Source organism: Bos mutus, chromosome 7, assembly GCF_027580195.1.
Source record: "Bos mutus isolate GX-2022 chromosome 7, NWIPB_WYAK_1.1, whole genome shotgun sequence".
NCBI lineage: Eukaryota > Metazoa > Chordata > Mammalia > Artiodactyla > Bovidae > Bos > Bos mutus.
In genome coordinates, this window is record NC_091623.1 from 102827995 (window position 1) to 102849190 (window position 21196).

At 43.7% G+C, this 21196-nt stretch overlaps 1 protein-coding gene across 2 annotated transcripts in view; it reads right to left on the reverse strand.

Moving 5' to 3' along the window:
- The window catches only part of GLRA1 (glycine receptor alpha 1), an 86439-nt gene extending 66564 nt beyond the window's left edge, over positions 1 to 19875 (reverse strand). For both annotated transcript variants that reach the window (XM_005898221.2, XM_005898220.2), the window contains exon 1: positions 19820 to 19875. In XM_005898221.2, the coding sequence (XP_005898283.1) occupies positions 19820 to 19875 (56 nt within the window). The remainder of the gene's footprint in view (positions 1 to 19819) is intronic.
- Positions 19876 to 21196: the final 1321 nt, after the last annotated feature.

A 21196-nucleotide genomic window follows, 5' to 3' on the forward strand; every position in this document is an offset into this window, starting at 1 on the left:
CTTCAAATCTGTTTTTTAAATTTTTTGTCAGTAAAATAGCGTTAATAATAGTGCTCCTAGGGTGGTTGTAATTAAAGGAGAAAATCAGGTGTTGATATCGTGCTAGATAAAAACTACTTAGTATCTTAGCCATTATTACAAATAAAAATAAAAGTCTTTGTTGGTAAGACTCAAATATTCTTCATTAAAATCTTATGTAGTCTAGATTACACCTGACAATTCTGAAGAAATTCAGAAAAACCTAGAGATAAAAGAAGCTGATATGGCAAGAAATACTGGATGTGGACTGTACTTCATATCTTGGCTAATTTATTATTTTCCATCACAGGTCCTGCATCTTAAGAGGGACATTAACAGGTTGGAGCAGGTCCAGAAAGGAACAACTGGGCTGGTAAACAAACTTGGAATTGACCTGTAAGGAATAATTAAAGACTCTGTGGGTGTTTGGCTCAGAGAAAACATAGACAGAGAGATCATTTTTTAACAAATCTCTGAAGGGCTGTCATGGGGAAGAGAGACTCAACTTAGTAAAATAATATTTTTGGATATTTACTGTTTGCCAGGCACTGAACCAAGCCCTCTGCAGATATTGTTTATGTCTTCTTTTCCAGAGCACTACATGAGGTATGTATTTGTGTTCCTGTCATCCACATGAAGCAACCAAGGCACAGATGGCAGAAATGACTTGGTTGAAAGTTACATGGCTAGTAGGTGGTAGGGTAGGAATACAACCTGATCCTTCTGGTTCCACAGTTTAGGTACCTTCTGTAGGCTATTGACTTGTTCCAACTGACTAGGGAAGGCAGATGGGACTTTCAGAGTGGGAAGTGGCTGTCCAATGTGAGGAAAGAATATTTTAACCATTCGAGCTATCAGGTAATGGAAGAGACTCCCTAAGGAGATGGTGAGTTTCTTGCTTCTGGAAGTGTTCACACACAGGCTGAACTCTTAGTATCGTACTGTAAGGATGAAGCAGTCAGGGAGTAGGCTAGAGTCGAGTTTACTACTTATTGTATGACCTTGAAAGTTGCTTATCTTCTCTGACCCTCAGTTTCTTCCTTTGGAAACTAGGAATACTTAATTCTAATTTTAGGTTTGTTGGAAAAGTAAAACATTCAGATAAATTGCTTAGCCAGGAATCTGTTCATTATATGTTAAGTGAACAATTATCTATGGTTTTTAAAAAATTTATCTGCACCTGTGCTTCTCGTTTTATAGAGTGAGCCTATCTGTTCATTTCTTCCTGGAGGTCACTTCCAGATTTGGAGATGTTACCTGCAGAGTAGGTACGCTAGCTCACTTCTGCCGAGGCAGGTACCTAGGTGTCCTCTCAAGCAAATGACAGATTGGACTTTGGAACAGGGGTAGACAGTGGAGTGCATGAAATGAAGTATGTTTAGACTGTAATCCTAAGCAACAATATAGATGTTATTGAGAGAGACTAGAAGCATTTTACCCTGTTGATCAACTATCAGATGGGTGTGAAGGGCCCACTGTGTGCCCAGCACCTTCCATGTGGATTAAGCATATATCCAATCAGTTGGGGCACTCTCTTTGTCTTCAAGGACCTCAGTGCGTGGGTTGGCTCAGACAGCTATGAAAAGATGAAAGAATAGGACTGAATGTCATTCTGTGCTGAGTCCTTTGGCACAGGGCAGTTAGGGAAGGGATGCTTAGAGGCAGGAGGTTGGAAAAAATGATCTAGGAAGATTTCTTTCTGGCCTGGGATTTCCTCTGTTCAGTGGTTCTCAGGATTGCATCCTCATAGGCACTATGTGGTAATGTTGCAGTTGTAGCTCCCTTGGGCATATTCTCTAGTCATTTCCCTAAGACGTCTCCTAGAACCTGGGAGTATACTGATCATTGTTGCTCATTGCTAAGGAAGGGCTGTCCTTCTTAGACACAGAGAACAAGCCAATCCTTCCTCCTTTCAGGGCTCCTTTTAGGCCCCTGTTTTTCAGACATCAGTGATGCCCCTCACCAGCATTGTCCATGCCTCTCACCAACATCAGCCATGCCTCTCATCAACATCAAACATACCTTTCACCAACATCAGCTGTGCCTTTCACCCACATCAGCTATGGCCCCCAACAGCATCAGCTATGGCCCTCACCAATATCAGCCATGGCCCTCACCAACATCAACCATGGCTCCCACCAACATTAGTCATGCCGCCCCCACCCCCCCGCATATCAGCCATGGCCCCCAACACCAACCATGCCCCTCACCAACACCGGTCATGCCTTTCACCAACATCAACCATGCCTTTTACCAACACCAGCCATGCCTCCCACCAACATCAGCCATGGCTCCCAACACCAGCCATATCTCTCACCAACACCAGCCATGGCCCCCACCAACATCAGCCATGGCTCCCAACAGCAACCATGCCCCTCACCAACACCAGCCATGCCTCTCACCAATATCAACCATGCCTTTCACCAACACCAGCCATACCTCTCACTAACATCAGCCACGGCTCCCCACAACATCAGCATGACTCACTGGTGGGAGACATGAGTTGGCTGCTGAGAATAAAGCTTTTATTGTAATTCTTTTTGTGAAAGTTCTTCCTTCTCCTCTTTCAACAAAATAAGCAGATGTCACCTGCTTTGGGAAATGCCTTCCTTTCTCCTCCTCTTATTTCCTCCTCCTTTTATTATTCTCCTTAGCATTTGCTTCTTCCCACCAACATTCCTTTCCCCTCCTGGTCTTCTAGGTTTTCCTTTCCCTTCATTTGTTTCTAAATCCTAGAATGATAGAGCTGAGAGAGACATTATTGACTACGCCAAAGCCTTTGACTGTGTGGATCACAATAAACTGTGGAAAATTCTGAAAGAGATGGGAATACCAGACCACCTGATCTGCCTCTTGAGAAACCTATATGCAGGTCAGAAAGCAACAGTTAGAATTGGACATGGAAAAACAGACTGGTTCCAAATAGGAAAAGGAGTACGTCAAGGCTGTATATTGTCACCCTGCTTATTTAACTTATATGCAGAGTACATCATGAGAAACGCTGGACTGGAAGAAGCACAAGCTGGAATCAAGATTGCCAGGAGAAATATCAATAACCTCAGATATGCAGATGACACCACCCTTATGGCAGAAAGTGAAGAGGAACTAAAAAGCCTCTTGATGAAAGTGAAAGTGGAGAGTGAAAAAGTTGGCTTAAAGCTCAACATTCAGAAAACGAAGATCATGTCATCCGGTCCGATCACTTCATGGGAAATAGATGGGGAAACAGTGGAAACAGTGTCAGACTTTATTTTGGGGGGCTCCAAAATCACTGCAGATGGTGACTGCAGCCATGAAATTAAAAGACGCTTACTCCTTGGAAGGAAAGTTATGACCAACCTAGATAGCATATTCAAAAGCAGAGACATTACTTTGCCAACAAAGGTTCATCTAGTCATGGCTATGGTTTTTCCTGTGGTCATGTATGGATGTGAGAGTTGGACTGTGAAGAAGGCTGAGCGCTGAAGAATTGATGCTTTTGAACTGTGGTGTTGGAGAAGACTCTTGAGAGTCCCTTGGACTGCAAGGAGATCCAACCAGTCCATCCTGAAGGAGATCAGCCCTGGGATTTCTTTGGAAGGAATGATGCTAAAGCTGAAACTCCAGTACTTTGGCCACCTCATGTGAATAGTTGACTCATTGGAAAAGACTCTGATGCTGGGAGGGATTGGGGGCGTGAGAAGAAGGGGATGACAGAGGATGAGATGGCTGGATGGCATCACTGACTTGATGGACGTGAGTCTCAGTGAACTCCGGGAGTTGGTGATGGACAGGGAGGCCTGGCGTGCTGTGATTCATGGGGTCTCAAAGAGTCAGAGACGACTGAGCAACTGAACTGAACTGAGTCCAGTCCCTCCATCCATTTTACAGTTTAGAATACTGTGGTCCCGGGAGGGAAAGAGACTCCCATGTGAGTTCTTGGCCAAACCCACCCAGAGTAGACCCAAGATAAGTGCTCTTTCTTCTTTCTTCTTCTTCTCTCTTTCTTTTTCTCTCCCTTCTTGTCCCCCCCTTTTATTCCTTGCCCAGTACTATTCTTTTTTTTTTTTTTTCCCATCTTTTCGTAAACCCCATGGTGATAGACGGAAAGGAAATCAGGGCTTTGAGCAGCAGATCTGAGGGGAAGGGTGTTGTCAGCTCCTCCTCACCTCCCTTCCTCACTGGCAAAGACTGTGTTTGGAGAAAGCCTCTCAGTTTTCTGCCTCAGAGGCTCTGTTCCTTCCCCTCTGCCCCACCACATCTTTGGAGAGGTTTGTACAATGTCTTAGGAAGACTTTGTATTGGATTGGCAGGGTGGCTGGCCTACAGGCATCCAGCTTGGGAATATTCCCTGCCTCAGTTTCCTCATCCACAAAAGAGGATGAAACTAGTACTTACTTCAGAGGACTGCTGTAAATATTAGTTAACGTATGTGGAGCGTTTAGAGAAGTTCCTGGCATATCGTAGGTTCTTAATGCATGCTTTGTATAAAATTATTAATTATAGATATTATTTAGAGGAATTCCTGTCTGTCATGCACAGGGTTGGGAGTCACAGATGTCATTCTTACATAAGAAGGGGATGGAAACCTATGAAAGTAGCTTCAGTAGACACTTGTTGGTGACCTCATCCCCACTGTGCTCTGCCAGGCGAATATGCCTACTTCTTACCCAAATGTGCCATCGTTTCCCAACCATTTGAATTCAGATAGCAGCTCATGTCTATGATTCACTCTGAGAAAGCTGTTTAGGACTTCAAGTTAAGCCTTGCTCAGAACCTACCCAATCTCACAAGTCTTACTGGCGTTTTCCAGTTAAAACAATAGCACTGTCCAAGGTAGAATGATAGGATACAGTACTCCCCAAGCCCAAATCAGTTGCATATCATCTGACAGGTTTTGTCCAATTCATATACTGTGACTTAATTGCTTTTTAATTTGATTTTTTTGTTGTTGTTTAAAATAAACTCTCAGTATTATAATGTGAAGAGTTGACTCATTGGAAAAGACTCTGATGCTGGGAGGGATTGGGGGCAGGAGGAAAAGGGGACAACAGAGGATGAGAAGGCTGGATGACATCACCAACTCGATGTCCGTGAGTTTGAGTGAACTCCGGGAGATGGTGATGGACAGGGAGGCCTGGCGTGCTGCAGTTCATGGGGTTGCGAAGAGTCAGACACGGCTGAGCGACTGAACTAACTGACTGATTATAATGAAATTGATAATTCTAGTACCTAGGAAAATAAAATTCATGATAAAGTATAACAAAATTATCCTGAACCACTGAAATCTATGTTACATACTATCAGTGGGACAATCATGAAATTTTAGGAAAAATCATCCTGATGTGAAGAGAGTTAGAGGTCTTCGTCTTTGTCTGGGCTGGACATTAATTCATGGTTGACTTTTCCCTCTGGCCTCAGTTTCCCCCTGGGAATTGAAGGAATGGGGTCAGAAAATTCTTTCCCTAAGTTTTTTTTTTTTTAATGACCTAGAGGATGCTATGAAATTACATACAGAATTGTGCAGGGCTCTAGTCACTCTGATGAAAATATATTCCAACCATCACTTGTTGAAAAAACCCAAATCTCTAATGTAACTCTGGCTTCCATTTTCCAATGACATTTTGCTTCCAGCACAATGACTTCAGTGGGAAAAGCAACTTCCATTTGCTTGAGAAAGCCCTTCAGAAACCCCAAACTGTCTCAGCCCCTAGGCTCGATTTTACTTGGAAGATACCAAGCAACTGGGCCTGGGTTTCACCTTTCTCCAAGTGTCTTTTTTCCCTACCTGGTATAGGTTGTCTTTTTATTAAGGTGAGCTCCAAGTTTATTTTTGTGCCCATGCTTTCTGATATCCTCTTTCTTTCTTAAAAAAAAAAAAATACTTTCCAGCTTTCAAAAGTAATAAATATTGTTGTAAAACATCCTAGCATTACTAAAATATTTAATGTAAGAAGTAAAAGCACCCAATAGTCTCATTCTCAATAGATAATAACAACTATGAACAGTTTTGGGTCCATTTCTCTAGACTTTTTTCCCATGTGAGAACAATGAAACATTTAAAAAAATAAAAATGGGACCCTACTATATATACTGTTTGCTTCTTGCTTTCCCCCCTATTGAATCTTTTTTCCTCAGTATTTTTGACTTTTTTGCATGGACTGAGGTCATCTGCCTTTGGCACTTACTGACTGTGAGACTGTAGATGAATCACTCTTCGGCTCAGGGTTTCAGTTTCCTCATCGGTAAAAGGAAACAGCCCCTTCCCACTTCGCTGTGATGTAAGCTTTAAGGGAGAGAGCATGTGAAAGTGTAGGCACCCTGCGGTGGCCTCCAGTGAACCCTCCTCTGTCCTGTTCTCCTGTTTGACTGGGTTTGGAGCACTGACCATGACCTGAAATTCTGATTTCCCGGGTTGTTTCTTTGTTTATACCACCTCTAGAAGTTAAGCTGTGTGAGAGCAAAGACCGCATCTCTTCTGCTCATCACCGAATCTGTCCCCCAAATGTAGGAAGATTACTAGTTTATGGTATAAAGTCAATAAATATTGTTTAGATGATGAAGAAATTATCCCTGCTCAGCCTTGCTTCCGAATGATGAAAGACCCCTAGGGAGAGAACAGGGCAGAGCAGGACTGGGCTGAGTCTTAGGTCACGGGAGATAGCTGGCCCATCCAGTGTTCCTAAACTCCCCATCCTCCCATTTTCCCTTTCTGTAAGCCCTTTTCCTCTGCCTGCATCATCCTCTCTTGGCCCTCTTTGTCACCTGGTGTCACTAGGTGTCACCTAGTCATTCTTTATGGCCCAGTTTAAGTGCTTTGATTCCTATTAAAATTGTCTTCAACTTTGTAGTGCACCACACCTGCCCCCCACCCCCCAACCCCAGGCAGAGTTGTGTGTGTATTAGTTGCTCAGTCATGTCCAACTCTGCGATCCCATGGACCATAGCCTGCCAGGCTCCTTGTCCATGGGATTTTCCAGGCAAGAATACTGGAGTGGGTTGCCATTTCCTTCTCCAGGGGATCTTCAATTCCTGACCCAGGGATTGAACCTGGGTCTCCTGCATTGCAGGCAGATTCTTTACCATGTAAGCCACCGAGGAAGCCCCTAGGCAGAGTTAGTCAGATTCTTCTTTATGATCCCACAATGCTTTGCACGTGCATTGCTATCACTCTACATGTCTTTTCCTGTTGAATTCTTAGGGTGATTTGGCAGGGAAGGATAATTATCATTGCCATTTTACAGATGAGGAAAACTGAGGCTTAGACATCTTAAAAACAATCTTGCTGCAAGTCATGGAGTGGTATACCATCGCGTTTTGACTTCCCTGGTGGCTCAGATAGTAAAGCATCTGCCTACAATGAGGGAGACCTGGGTTCAATCCCTGTGTTGGGAAGATCCCCTGGAGGAGGAAATGGCACCCACCCCAGTATTCTTGCCTGGAAAATCCCATGGACGGAGGAGCCTGGTAGGCTACAGTCCATTGGGTTGCAAAGAGTCAGACACGACTGAGTGACTTCACTTTCTTTTCTTTTATACCATCACAAGTGGTTTAACAAGGATTCCGGAACATATTTGACTGATGGCAAGCCAGAGTTTTTAACTGCTGGGGTCAACTTAAGAATTATGCAATGACAATTGGATTTTTATGAAGTCCAATCTTATTTTAGGGATAGAGAAACTGAGACTCAGTTACAAAGTCAGAGCAGGGCTTTCAGAGGGAGGAAAATTCTGCTCTATTCTCTAGGCTGTCCAATCGAGGTGGTATGGAGGTTGACTCTTTTACTGAACCTTGTCACCCTCTTTGTCAGGAGGTATAGCTTTTCATATTCCAAGGCATTTTCAGTGAATTCCTCCAAGACCCTTCCCTTTGGGCATGATGCAGTCTTTTCTTGGCTCCTGTCAAGAGTTTTTCTCTTCTACTAGATGTTTTTGGTCACATCACAAAAACTGGCTCCAGTGAGGTCTGTGTTTCCTGCACAACTGAAAGCCATTTTCAAAAGTTTGCCTTGTCTTATGGAAAGGGGCCTCTCTGCGGACCCAGGCCCCAGTGGGAGGCAGCCATATGTGCAATGGCACAGATGTTTTGAGAGGCCCAGAGTTTGGACATCCTTGGCTAGACAGCAAGGATAAGGCTAAACAACTCTCTGCAATAGCTCTCGAGCCAGGGCTGAGCTGTATGTCTAGCTCACTCTCACTGTGACTCATTTCTTGGAGCAAAAAGGTGTCACTGTGAGACATAGCAGTGCATTGCATTGGCTGGTTGGAAGCCTTCTGGTCCTGGGCTTCAGCAGAGCCAATAAGAGAAGGATGGGAGCAGGTATATGGGGACAAAACAATTCAATTCAACAAGATCTGAATATCTAACATACATGAGCCACTGGGGTAATACTGTCAATGAGGGGAATGGAGCAAGCTGAAAACCCTGGTGAGCACCTTTTCTTCATGTTGGCCTTTCACATGAACCAAGAAACCCATTAAGAACCTAGTCTTTGAAGGGCTTATCGTCCAACTGAACAAGTAGAAGGGCACCCAAATGTTTGTAAGGCCACAGTGTGCGAACTGAGTGCTGAAGGTAATGCCTACATTTCCGAGGAGATTTAGGAAGGAGAATCCATGCCCAGTTCTGGGTAGGGATGGTGGCAGTCTGGGGTTGCTTCATGGAGGAAGTGTTGTTAGAGGTGGCTTGTGAGGTGTGGATAGGTTCGGAGAGAAGTGGAGAGGGAATTCACTAAGGGCTTGTGCTCTGCTCAGAAAAAGTGCTTAAAGGTGACTGCATTTGTCTATTGGCAAAGTTTTCTCCATTTTTTAAGATGAGGAACTTGAGGCTCAGAAGGGTTGAGCAAACTGCCAAGATAATACAGCTAGGAAGTGACAGAGACAGGTTTCAAAAATCAAATGAACTTGAATCCAGAATTGGTGGGTGTGCCTTTCAGGGTGAAAATGAGGGAGGGATCTTCCTAGATTTAAGGAACGTTAGGGACCAGTGGGAGAAAAGTACAGAGATGAGAACAATGGGCATGTAACAGACCAATGAGAAATTCAATTGAGGTAGAATTTGGTTTGTGTGAAGTGAAGGAGCTGGAAATGGAAGTGGTGGCTGTTTTGTGGCAAGCTGAGAGTGGGGTCATACTCGAGCCTGGTGTTCTCAGCGAAGGGCAGCATAAATGCACAGATGAATGAGATCCATCTGTATGTGTACTGACAAGGTATTGCTGGGTGAAAAAAGGGAAGTTGCAGAGCATAGCATTTAGTATAGCCCTATTTTTGTAAAACAGAAACAGCTCAGGATTGAGCACAGCTGTTAAAGACTCTGAGTCGCATGGCTTGGATTTCAGTCTGGCACTGCCATTTCTAAGCTGGGCAGCCCTAGGAAAATCACTAAACTTCTCTGTTTCCTCATCTGTAACTTCATCTATACAATGGGATGAATAATAGTATATCCTTACAGGATTGTTCTGAAGATTACATGAGTTAATGCATATTCAAATTTTAGAAAGGCTTCTTGTCATTATCATGTTATTAAGATTATCTGGAAAGATGAATATTGAATTGTTAAGTGATTTACCTTAGGGAGTAGGACTTCTGTGTCTTTTAGCTTTAAGCATATCTCCCTTTGTGGTTTAAATATTTTATGGCAAACATGTATAATGTTTATAATGTAAACAGACAAAACAGCAAGTTTATTTCAAAAGTTAACATTAGGAGGTTGAGATGAGAAGACTTTATTTCTATTGTGTTTTTTTCTCCTACTGGCAACAGGCCTGCTAGTGACACATTCAGAATTGTCTCTGGTGTGCCTCAGATGGCTGCTGGGAATAGGTGTCTGAGACGCATTGTTTGGGTTTCCCACAGGCCTTGTCTAGAGTGATGCTCCTGCTTGTAAAGGAGAGCTAGCTTGGTCCTTGCTGGCTCTCCCCGTTCTGCTCCCTGCCCTCATCTGGGTATGTTTTCCTGGCCTAGAGGTGTTCTGAGAAACCCTCGGGGTCTGCTTTGGGAGTGGAAGGTCCCGAGTTTGTGGTGAGGTCTCCGATGCTGGATATTGGGGTGCCTCTCCAATCTTATGTACAGAAGGTGAAGGGAAACTGGGTATCCTCAATCCTGTGTATTTGGAGGTTAGAGCATGAAGCTTGAAAAGGTCTTTGGTCTGAATTCCAGGGACTGGCAGTTAAAAAAGAAAAAGATGAGCCTGAGATTATGCTGCCTTTTTTCCTTGCCTCCCTGCTCAGTCATTCTCTCCCATCATACCCGATAGCGCTTTCAGTGGAGTGATTAGGGGACAAAGAAAGGCTGTACTGCAGGGACCCGTCTCTACCCTGAGACAGAGCTCTAACCACATGCTCTCTGCCCAGGGTGGAAAGTAGTGTAATATTCCTCCTCTGTGAAGGGTGGAGATTAAACACTCACATCCATTTATGGATGTATGTTAACTTTATATCTAGAACCACCTGCAGGAGATGAGCTTTTGATTATTTGAAGAAGCAAACTCATCTCTTTTTTGCCTCCATCTTCTTCCAGTTCAGTCTCCTCCCTGCTTTTCCTCCCAGGTTCATTCTTGGAATAACAGTGGAAATACAATGGTTAAGGGAATGTTTTGTGCACTCAGACTTATCTTTGAATCCTAGTTCTGCTTCTTATGAGTTGCCTTACCTTGGGTAAACTACATAACCTATTTATGCCTCAGTTTTGTCACCTGTAATATGGGAATATCATAATACTTAGGTCTAAGGATTTGTGACATGAGGCACATAATGTTGTTAGCACAGTATCTAGCATTCAATGAACACTTGATAAATAGTAACGATTGGTATTGAGTGGTTGCAGTCAAGGCTGAGATGGAGCATCGTAAAGGAAGGAAGGAAGGGATACCCACCTGCAGTATCTGTTAACGTAAATGATATGCTAGCTCTGTGCCCCAGCGATTCCATTTCTGTTCTTGTTATCTGCCTGGAAAAATGGCCTGTGTTCATTCACAAAGATGTAGGTTCACTGTGATTATTGCAGCACTGATTTCAGTGGAAAAATTGGAAAAAAGTAGAAATGTACATCAATACGGAAGTGGCTGGAAAACAGTGGGATATCCATAACATATGTTCTGCAGTAGCTAAAAGAATGAGGTGGAGATGTTCACCTCAACAGATAAAGCTTTCCAAGACATGCTGATATGTGAACAGAGTAAGTTGTAGAATCATATGGGCAATTTGATTCCATGAAATGATAGTATATATATTTCAATGAATAGTATATACAACTCAATAGATAGTATATATAGTTCAATAGATTTCAATATATATTTAAACATATGTATGTATAACTATTGAACTATATATACTATCACTTTGTGTGTGTATATTTATATATATGTGTGTGCATATATAATATATACATATATGAATAAAAGTTATCAAGTAGGTTACCTCTTGAAGAAATAAAAGCTGGGAGGGACCTGGAGATCATCATCAAAGGGGATTTTAGGTTTAAGTCTAATATTAGCATTTTTAAAAAATAGAACATATATATATATATATATATATATAGTACAATTTAAAAAGGTTAAGAAGAGAGAAAGAAATACCTATCTGGCTAAGAATCCGAAGACAATGACTATCAAATCAAAACCCTGATGGGAAATTCCCAGCTCATAACCCCTGTGGCCCCCTGGTCGAGGGTGGAGGCTATTAGCCTGATAGCCATATCAGTTCACAGGGGCTGCAACTTTGAGAGGAATATATAAAGAGGGGTACCTATTAAGGAGGGCACTGTATATACTGTTAGGGATGTAGATAGTCCAGCTGTAGATTAGGGATATATATATATATATATACACACACACACACACCAACTTTAAGAAGAAAGAGGCAATGTGGTGAGCTAGGAGGAAGGAAGTTTATATTTGAATCTGACATAACCCTGAGATTAACAGTGTGTCTTAAGGAAGTCACTTTTCTAAGTCTCGGTTTTCTTGACTCTAAAATGGGGATAGTAGCAACTGCCTTATATCTATTTTTTTAAGGTGGTTGGAAAGCTCATATGGGAATGCAGGTGCGAAATACTCTATAGACTGTGGAGTGCTCTTGTAAGAGAACCCCGCAAGTCTTCTGGCAGCCAGGGTTGCAGCAGCCTTGCCGCATTCCTCTGGAGCTGGGGAGTGTTGCAGAACTGAGCGCAGAGCAGTAAACACGCAGCTCTCAAAGGCTGAAGATCTTGACAGTCACTCTATTAGATGTGTAAGATACTAATATGCTTTTGGAAAGGATGACGGGTTAAAGGGCTAGAGAGGAAGGAAGGAAGGACATCATTCTGAGATCAGACAGATGACAGAAGGGACGGCAGTCTCTGAACATCTGGGGAGTCCTAAATAAGCCTCCAGTTATGCAGAGTTAATAGTACAATGTCCACAGGAAGACTTGTCAGCGAGATCATCCTTGGAGAAAGAAAGCACAGATTCCCTCCTTCTGATCACCTTTGATCTGCCTCTCCCATCAGTCCCTATAGACTCACTGCTGTGCTCCAGGGCCCCTTGGTGCCAGCATTCAAAGCCAGTTCCTCAGGTGCCCCTTCTCTTCATCCACCCATCACACAATTGTACTTCCCAGCTGTGTGAATGAGACTATTTGGTGCACTAGGATTACCCCCCTAGTTTGGAGATACAAATAGCTCCCTGAGGAACCCTTCTTAAGGTGCATGTTTGTGTTTATGAGGGAGCACAGCAAGTGAAAGGGTCAAAGGAAGCAAAGCACAGCAGCAGAGTCCCGGGCACAACGTGTTGTGGAAGAATAAGTTTGGGGGATGAGCACATTTGTGTAGGGCCTTGGGTGGGCTGGCATTCACTTTCGAGGAAGTCATTTGTTCTCTCCCCATCTGCAAGATAAATGGATTGGTCCATGTCCAGAGTCCCTGGTCAGAATGGTTTAGAGCCTTGTTATTCAAACCTGTGGTCCACAGAAGCAGAAGCATCATCTGGGGGCTGCTAGAAATGCAGGCTCTCAGGCTCCACCCCAGACCTCCTGAGTCTGAATCAGCATCTTAATGAGATCCTCAGGGGATCCACACACATTGAAGTTTGAGAAGCTCTGACTTAGTGACTCCTGTTACCTTTAGAGATTTCTGGGTCCCCATCCTCAGAGATGCTGTTTTAGTTAGTTTAGTATGATGGTGGGAAACTGTATGCTTGACAAGCCCCTCATAGCTAGATGTGAGAGCTGTTGAATTACAGAACTGCCCCAAGTCTCCATGATTCTAGCAAAATATTCTCTGGGCGTGAATGGGTGGGAGATGGAGACTGGACTTCGCGAGCGAGGGAGCAGAGCCTTGTTCTCTAGGGGCCTGGGGTTGCCCAGTATACGAGGCAAGAGAGAACGCTGCCCATTTCACGGCTGGGATAATGACTGTCAGCAGCTCCCCGTTAAGATGGTAAACTCATTTAGCAACAGACGCTGAAAAACAGCCGAATTCAAAAGCAGAGAGTGGTAATCTAATTGCACTGAATTAGCCTCGGGGGACTCGGACAATATCAACTTCAGAAAACCACAAAGGGATCCTTTATAAGGAGTTTCAAAAGCGCCAGGGCTTCAGCACCCCTCATAAGGGCTTGCACTACAAAGCATAAGCACTGTGCATAGAAGCCCCTCTCCCCAGCATCTCAGGGCATTGTTCCCTTCCAATGTGCTTTCTGAATGAATTTCCTGGCTGGCCTGATGGTGTTTTCAGTTGTGGGAGGCTGAACAGGGAGTTGGTTCAGGAGAGACAGCTGGAGTTCAGGGCTGCGAGGCCTTCATCCATTCAGTCCTGTGAACACCATCTGTGCCTGAGGACTGGTCTGTGAACCAGTGAATTTTCTGGTGGTCTTTCTGGCTCTGACATTGTCTTATTTCTGAGGTCCTTCTCATTTCTTAAAGCCAGAGTCTTACATAACCAAGGTGATTTCCTTTTAATAATCCTTGGTCGCATATGAGTTTGTGTGTGTATGTGCGTGTTCATCGCCCAATTTATTATCCAAGCCATTTCAGAGAAGGAAAAGGCACGAGTGGATGTGTATTTATGGCATGACTTGGAAAATTTACAGAGATCAGATGATAATTTGGAGATCAGGAGCCGGGGGAAGACTTGTCTCTGACCTGCATTTCATTTACTTTTTGTAGCAAATTACAAATCCCAATTCACAAAAGTAGCTTGAATTCCTTCTACATCCCTCCTGGGAGGTGGATTTCCAGTCTCTGCTTGCATACCTCCACTGACAGGGACCCTCACTACAACTGAGGCAGCCGGTACGCAGTTGACTGATCTGTCAGAAGGTTCTGAATTACATTAAAACAGAATTTGTGTGTGTGCATTAAAAATATATTTATCTATTAATTCCAGTTCTTCTCTCAGAGCCATATAGAATAATTCAAATCTAATATTTCCCAAATGGGGTCCCTGAGTACCTAGAGGGTTTATTAAATAGTAATGAGGACTCAGAATCCATTTTAAACATTTCAGAGATTATCAAATTGCATATTTACTTCTGACAAGGCTCTATAGACTAACAAGAAAGCATCACACCTTTTCTTTTGTATTTTTTTAGGTTAACTCATTGTGGTGGCATTGCTTATCACATGATGTTCAGTATTTCTGGCAGTTTATCTTTGGTTAGTAAAGATGGGGAAAACAAGTTAACAATGGATGGGATTTGGTAAACAAATTTTTAAAAACTTAGCCTTATAGGGGAGGGAAAAACCTAAAGAGAATCACTGACAAGAGTATAGACGCCTTTGGTCTCTTTCTCAGGCCTCTCTTTAGATCTCTGAGGATAATGATCAGACGTCATATTTTCTCATCATACAAAGCATTTTCTGGGGAAACTGACATATTTATGGAATCTGTCAATAATCATGTCTAGATTGGGATAGCTTTCCAGGAAGTGAGATTATTTATTATGGTCCTCAATTCTTTTAGACCTTTGAACGTGAATATAATTCTTATAATAATTGAAATACCCTGCTACCAAAACTGCTCTATTGTGAAGGAGATTGGGAGGTGATAATCCTTGACTGGCACAGGGAAAATTAATTTTAGAGACAGTGATTTGTCAATTCTCTTTATTTTATAGCTGGGGAAAGTGAGGCTGGAAAGGTCAGGAAACCCTCTCAAGGGCATGCCACTAGCTAAATTCTGGATCCTGGGTCTTCTACCCTTGAGGCCAAGGCCACTTTGCCTAAAGGAGCAGAGAACCTGCAGAATAGTGTCAAGATGGCCAGGCAGGAGACAGTGCCATCCATCTTAAAAATCATTCTGGCTTCTGCCAGCTGATGAAGGAAATAAAGTTAATGACGCCCACATAAATGTGATGCTGTCGCAGGCCGCGTGCACAGACTGTCTGAAGGGGAGCTCTGCGGGCCCTCTGACGAAGGAAAAAGGTATTTAATGGAGCTTTAAAAGGAGCAGTGTCTCCCCTTTCTGCAAGGACAGGGACTGTGGCATCTATTAGCTCTGTCTCCCCTGCAGAGTGCCTAGTTTTGGACTGGGCACGTTAACACAAATAAATGCCTGGTGTAGGAAAGAAGGCAGTATCGTCACTGAGGTAAATTCAGCTTGAGCCTTTGTGGGAATGGACCTCTGTCTTTTATGAAGACCTTATGTGAGTTGGGAGGGATATTAGAGGTGTTGGAGTTAATTGTTTGAGTGGATTGGTAAGAGAACTGAGTCCCTATGAAGGAAAGGGATTCATCAGAGCCATGCTGCAGGATAAGAGAAAAGTCAAACTCTCCAAGTAAGGCTCTCAAATCGGCTTTCCACGGCACCGCATGGTCGCAGCCTCTTTCATAAGGTGGTCTCAAAAATAAATTCCCTCCATTTCCCCTGATAGGTCATTCCCAGTTTTGTAAGTATGCAGAAGTTATGTGCTGATTCATGACTCCATTTACCAGGTTGACGTTCTTGTCCAAAATGTCCCTCAGGAATGAAAAACATGAGATTTTCTCTTTCTCAAGCTTCCTGAGCCCCCAAAGAGGGTAGACTGACATTTTGATTGGCCCTAAGGCAAAGTTGCCCAAGGGGCATCTTTCCTGGGGAAAAAGTCCTTGGCCTGCTCCAGAAGCTCCTAGACACTTTCCGCAGTGCCCAAAATGCAGCAGGTAAGATTTGAGAAGGAATACAGCTACGCTACCAGGAGGGAAAGATCCACGTTGTCATTTGCTCCTCTTGGCAAGCTTGGAGAACGGGAAGCCAGAAGAGCTACCTCAGAAGAAAGCTCATTTACCTTTCAGCTGGGTGGTTTTTCAGGACTGAGATATGAAGCAATCTGTTTACCATGCTCCTTTTGACCTCAGTGAGGTAGAGACAGCTTTCCTTCAAGGTTTCCATGACCTTTCTTAGCCAGAGAGTACCATATTCAGTACAAAACTCTGTGCAAGGAAACACCTATGGGTTGGCAGACAGAAGTGATAATAAAGGAAAGCTGATCATCTTTTGGGAAAACCACCCATGGGTTAGACGTGGTTTATCTCCTCTGCCTTTATTCTGGTCTCAAGCACAAGCTAGGTCTTTGTTTGCTTCACTCTTGTGCCTTTTGTGTTCCAGGGGGGCATTTTCTTAAAGAAAAGACTTTCCTCCTCATTACAATTGGTTCATCAGAGTCTTAGGTTAAATATTTGATCATTCTTTACCAGTGGTTCCCAACTGTGGGCAATTTTGTGCCCTCCTCCCATCCCAGACTTCTGGAGACATTTTTGATTGTCATGACTAAGGGAGAGAGGGTTATTGATGCCAAAGATACTGTTAAACATCTTAAAATGCATAGTTCAGCCCTCATATCACAGAATTTTCCAAAATGTTCAAAATGTCAGTAGTGCCAAGATCGAGAAACATGATTATATACCATGGATCTATTGAGTTACTCAGAAGATGAGAAAATATGGGGCTCACCCTGGGCCCTTTCCCAGCCATAAGCCAGTGTAAGGGCTCTGGGAATCAAATCAAGTTTCCTTCTACTTAAAAAGAGGTTGGAAAGGAATATGCTCCCATTAAAAACAAAAACAAAAACATATCTTTGCTTATTGCTTTTGACCAGTCTGGATATAAAGCCCCATCCCAAACTAAAAACAAAGAGACAGCATTTAGTTTATTGAATACTTGAATATCACTCATAGAATTTTAGAACCGCAGGTTTTTTAAAATATAAGGCAAGAACCTCAGCCAACTCACTTCATTTTACTTACAGGGACACAGTTGTAAGGACTGCAATGCTGTTTGTCCCCCTGTATCCTCTTATTCTTCCCCCTCAGTTTTTTCTAAGGCTTCAATTCCTTCTCTTTGTTGGCATGCAAACTCACTTTGCATGTTGTTTTGTTTGTTTTGCTGTCATTGTTGTCATTTTGCTGGTTGTGTGTGGATGCAGCAGCACTTCTGTCATCAAGAGCCTTTCCTTTCCTAGCCCCCAGATTTCCCCAGCAAGGTGAGCAGCTGGCCTTCATTTAATCTAAGGACTACCTGGGTGCCTGAGATGATTGGATTGGCTCATTGCAACATGGTACCTGTCCCCTGGGGGAGAAGGTGTTATTCACATGGAATCTGCTAGGGAACCAGTCTCCAATTACCTCTACATACATTCTCTTGAGCCCCCAGGTTTTAATGCTTCTGTATTTTCACCTAAACTTTAAAAAATGAGAGAGTAATGAAAATGCCAATTAGACATAGACAGTACTTTCTCTCCTTGTGACCTTTTTATTTTTCTCATCTCTCTGAAAAATTGCTGAGGGTATTTCCCTAGTTCAATTCTTATATTTCCTATTTTATGTTTCATGTTCTAAAACAACCTTTATTCCCCAAATAATGTAGCCATTTCTGTATTTTGAAAGTGCAACAGCACCGTTCCCTTCCCAGCTCTCCATAGTCATGACTCTTCTTTCCTTATAAACACATGGCATTATATCCCATATTCATTGTAGCTCCTGTCTGCCTTGTCGCAGGTAGGGGATGGAGATGTGGAGTTATGCGTCCTGATAAGCCACCACCCATAATTTAAAAAATTAACACAGTGGATTCCTAACCTTATCTAAATGATTACAGTGCCAACCTTTCAGACTGTCTCCCTATTGTGAAAGACAATGTCTGAGAGAAGAAAAATCAAGCATTACATACTGTTCAGCAAGAAAAAAAGGAGTTGGAAGGAAGGATGTGCTTGGTCCTATTAATTTGCACTTTAATCTCTCTGGTTCAATTCTGTCTCAGAAAGCCAAACAGAATCAATTTGCATACAAATGTTACCAAGTATCCCACCTCCACAGCGTTTTCCACTTCTACTATGTATGTAGAAGAGAAAGAATTTGGTATTGTTCAGAGCATACTTCCTGCCCTTTAGCCCATAAAGTAGCTACATTTCACAAGGCCCTGGATTGTTGCACTTTTTAAATTTGATTCCTTGAGTATTTGTATTCTGAGCTATGGGCAGGACTATGGCCTATCAAATAATTATTTGAACTGGAGATTAGAAGCTTTAGCGTTGGGTATCTCAGAGAAGGAGAGAGGTCTTTTCTTCATCCCAAGAGAAACATATGAAGAGAGGATCACGTGTAGACCCTTACAATCTGGAGAGAGGTGTTATTCATTTAATAAACCAACCGCTGGATTAATCAAACCAACAATTCATATGCAGAGTTCACAATAATGTAAAAATGAAAAAAAAATCCAACAAGAAATATTTGCTGTAGATTTATGATGGGAAAGACTAATATGTGTTGGTTTACTTATTTTTAAAAATAACCTAGAGTGGATTTTTCAAGTGACTGTTAATCCAATGTGATGGTAAAACATGAGAGGCAGACGTCTAAAATGAAGAAGATTAATGATCCCTGCAGGTCATGGGAGAAGACTAATTTTTTTCAATTCATGTAAATGGAATTTATCATAACCATCTCTGAAGATGGCATGATTCACCCACTTACGAAAAGACTACATTTCAATGCTTCCTGAAGAGGTGATTTTTCACTTTTCACTTGTGCTAATGTAAGAATGCTAAGCCTATGGGCAGAAAATTTTAACCTAGGAGATGGTGGCTGGGGGAACTCATTTCTGAGTTGGAGATAGACAGAAATTAAAAAAACAAAACAAATGAGACTTGTCCCTCAGTTCAGGATCTGCAGCTAGCAAGCAGAGTTTGGAAAGATGAATGGGAGATAGGAGGGAGTCAAAGTTTCAAAAGAGAAATGTGTTCCGGAGTCTGTTCCTGAGTAGATTCCCCTCTGCACCCACGTTCAGAGCTTTACAACCTGAGGTCATAACGCTATTGTTTCCAATCACTGAGCCTCAGCAACAACCCCCCACTCCCACACCGCAGAAAAAGAAAACAACAACAAAAAAGGAGAGAAAATAATATGTTCTATGTCCAGTGGGTTCGAGTGCAACCTTCCCCGTCACCGCTAGTTGTCACTTGGCTCCCAGACGGGAGAGCTGAGATTTTCGGCACTGCGGTTAGAGAGAATGCAGTCCTAATTAAACTGAGTAACTCCTAAAGCTTCCCCTTAAAGTCCTCAGCCGAGTGAGAGTCAATATGCAGGGGGTTTGGGGGAGAGTGATGGGGCAGGGAGTGTAAAAGGCAGAAGGACAAACAAATCGCAAGAAACAGCTGCCAGGGCGGCCACTGTCTCAGACCTCCACGCACAAGCCAGACACCCTGCGGGCGGTTGGAGGGGGGGTGGAGGGACGGAGCGGGGGATGGAAGGACCCGATTGCCGCGGTATACAGCACCCTCCTCCCCCCGAATGAGGGGATCACGGACAGAGTCAGCCTCCATGCTCCTTTCCCCCATTTCCATCAGAGCGATGTGGTCAGTAAAAATTGCATACCTGAAGAATACAATGGTCTCCCAAAGGTAGAGTCGAAGAGTATTGAAGCTGTACATTTTTCAGGTCCTTGTGCTTTGTAGTCCACGAGTTATGGGGGCAAAAATGTTTCAAATTGGCACTTACAAAACCTGCGAGCGCTGCTGAAGAAAATAATCCAAATCCTAAGGGGAGGTGGGGAACAGGGGCGCGGAGGGAGAGCCCCAGGGGAAATCGGAGCAACGGGGCTCTAGGTACCACGGACAGAGGCAGCCTCTAAGCGTTTCAGCACCACGGAGAGCGTCCAGCCCTGCTTTTCAGGAGCGCGAAGAGTATTGCTGTTTGTTAAACTCCAGCGTGTCTGTTGGCTCCCTGCGGCGCTGGGGAGGCACGTTTGGGGGTGGGTATATTTTCTTTTTTACCCCTGTTTTTCTGTTTAAACGGCCAGCCCCGTGAAAGGAAAAAAAAATCTATGGAGATCAGAACGCTGGCCTCGGACCGTTAGATTGGGCGAGCATCCTGGGTAGGGAGATCAGGGCTTTATGCCCCTGGGCTGGCCTGAGGGGGTTAGGGGCTAGGGGAAGCGATTGACGGTGTTGCCTTCAGTTAAATCCCGGAGAATGTGCCAGGCTGGTGCATCACCACCGAGTCCCGGAATCTCGTTACCCTGCCTGCGTACCCGTCTGCTGTTGCCTTGCGATCCCTGTTCTCTGGTCCCCGCCGAATAAGTTATGATCGCTGCAGAAGAGGTGTCCCATTGCTTGGGGCTGCAGACGTGAGAGAGCTCAGGGCAAGTTTCAGGGGCTGCCGGGGTCCATGGCGACCCCGCGGGGCTCAGGAGCGCAAGGCTTCAGATGCATCTCGGCTTTCTGAGCTCGCCCATCTTCCTCAGGCCAGGACTCCTTCAGGTCTTCAGACTTTCTTACTGCATTAATTTAACAAACTGGCGGCGTGGGGGATTGGTGGTAGGGGGGTGGCGGGAGATGGCTGACGGGAGGGGGTGGAGAGAAAAAAAGGGGGGGAAAACTCCTTAGTATCTTCAAACCCTCCCACTCGAAGCGCTCATTGGCCCGTGGCTGCGAAAACCAGATCTTTTCCCAGTGTTTGGCCAATTGCGTGTTAGACTGTGGATTGAGTTTAACGCTTAGAGTGCTGAATGAGATTCGTGTCTCCCCTCTCCATTGCAGGTTGGTGGTGGAGTGGGAGGTTATGGAGTTAATCTCTCGAGGTCTTTCAAAATATTGCCTTTATTTTTAAAGACTGTAGTTGTACGTTAGTGAAGCAAACACCACGGGTCCCAGTTCAGACGTGACTTTGGGCTCAGTTTATCATCTTGAAAGGGAAGAATTGAACTTGATCTCTGAGTTTCTTTAGAGCTCTGAAGTAGTATGGTTTGGCTCC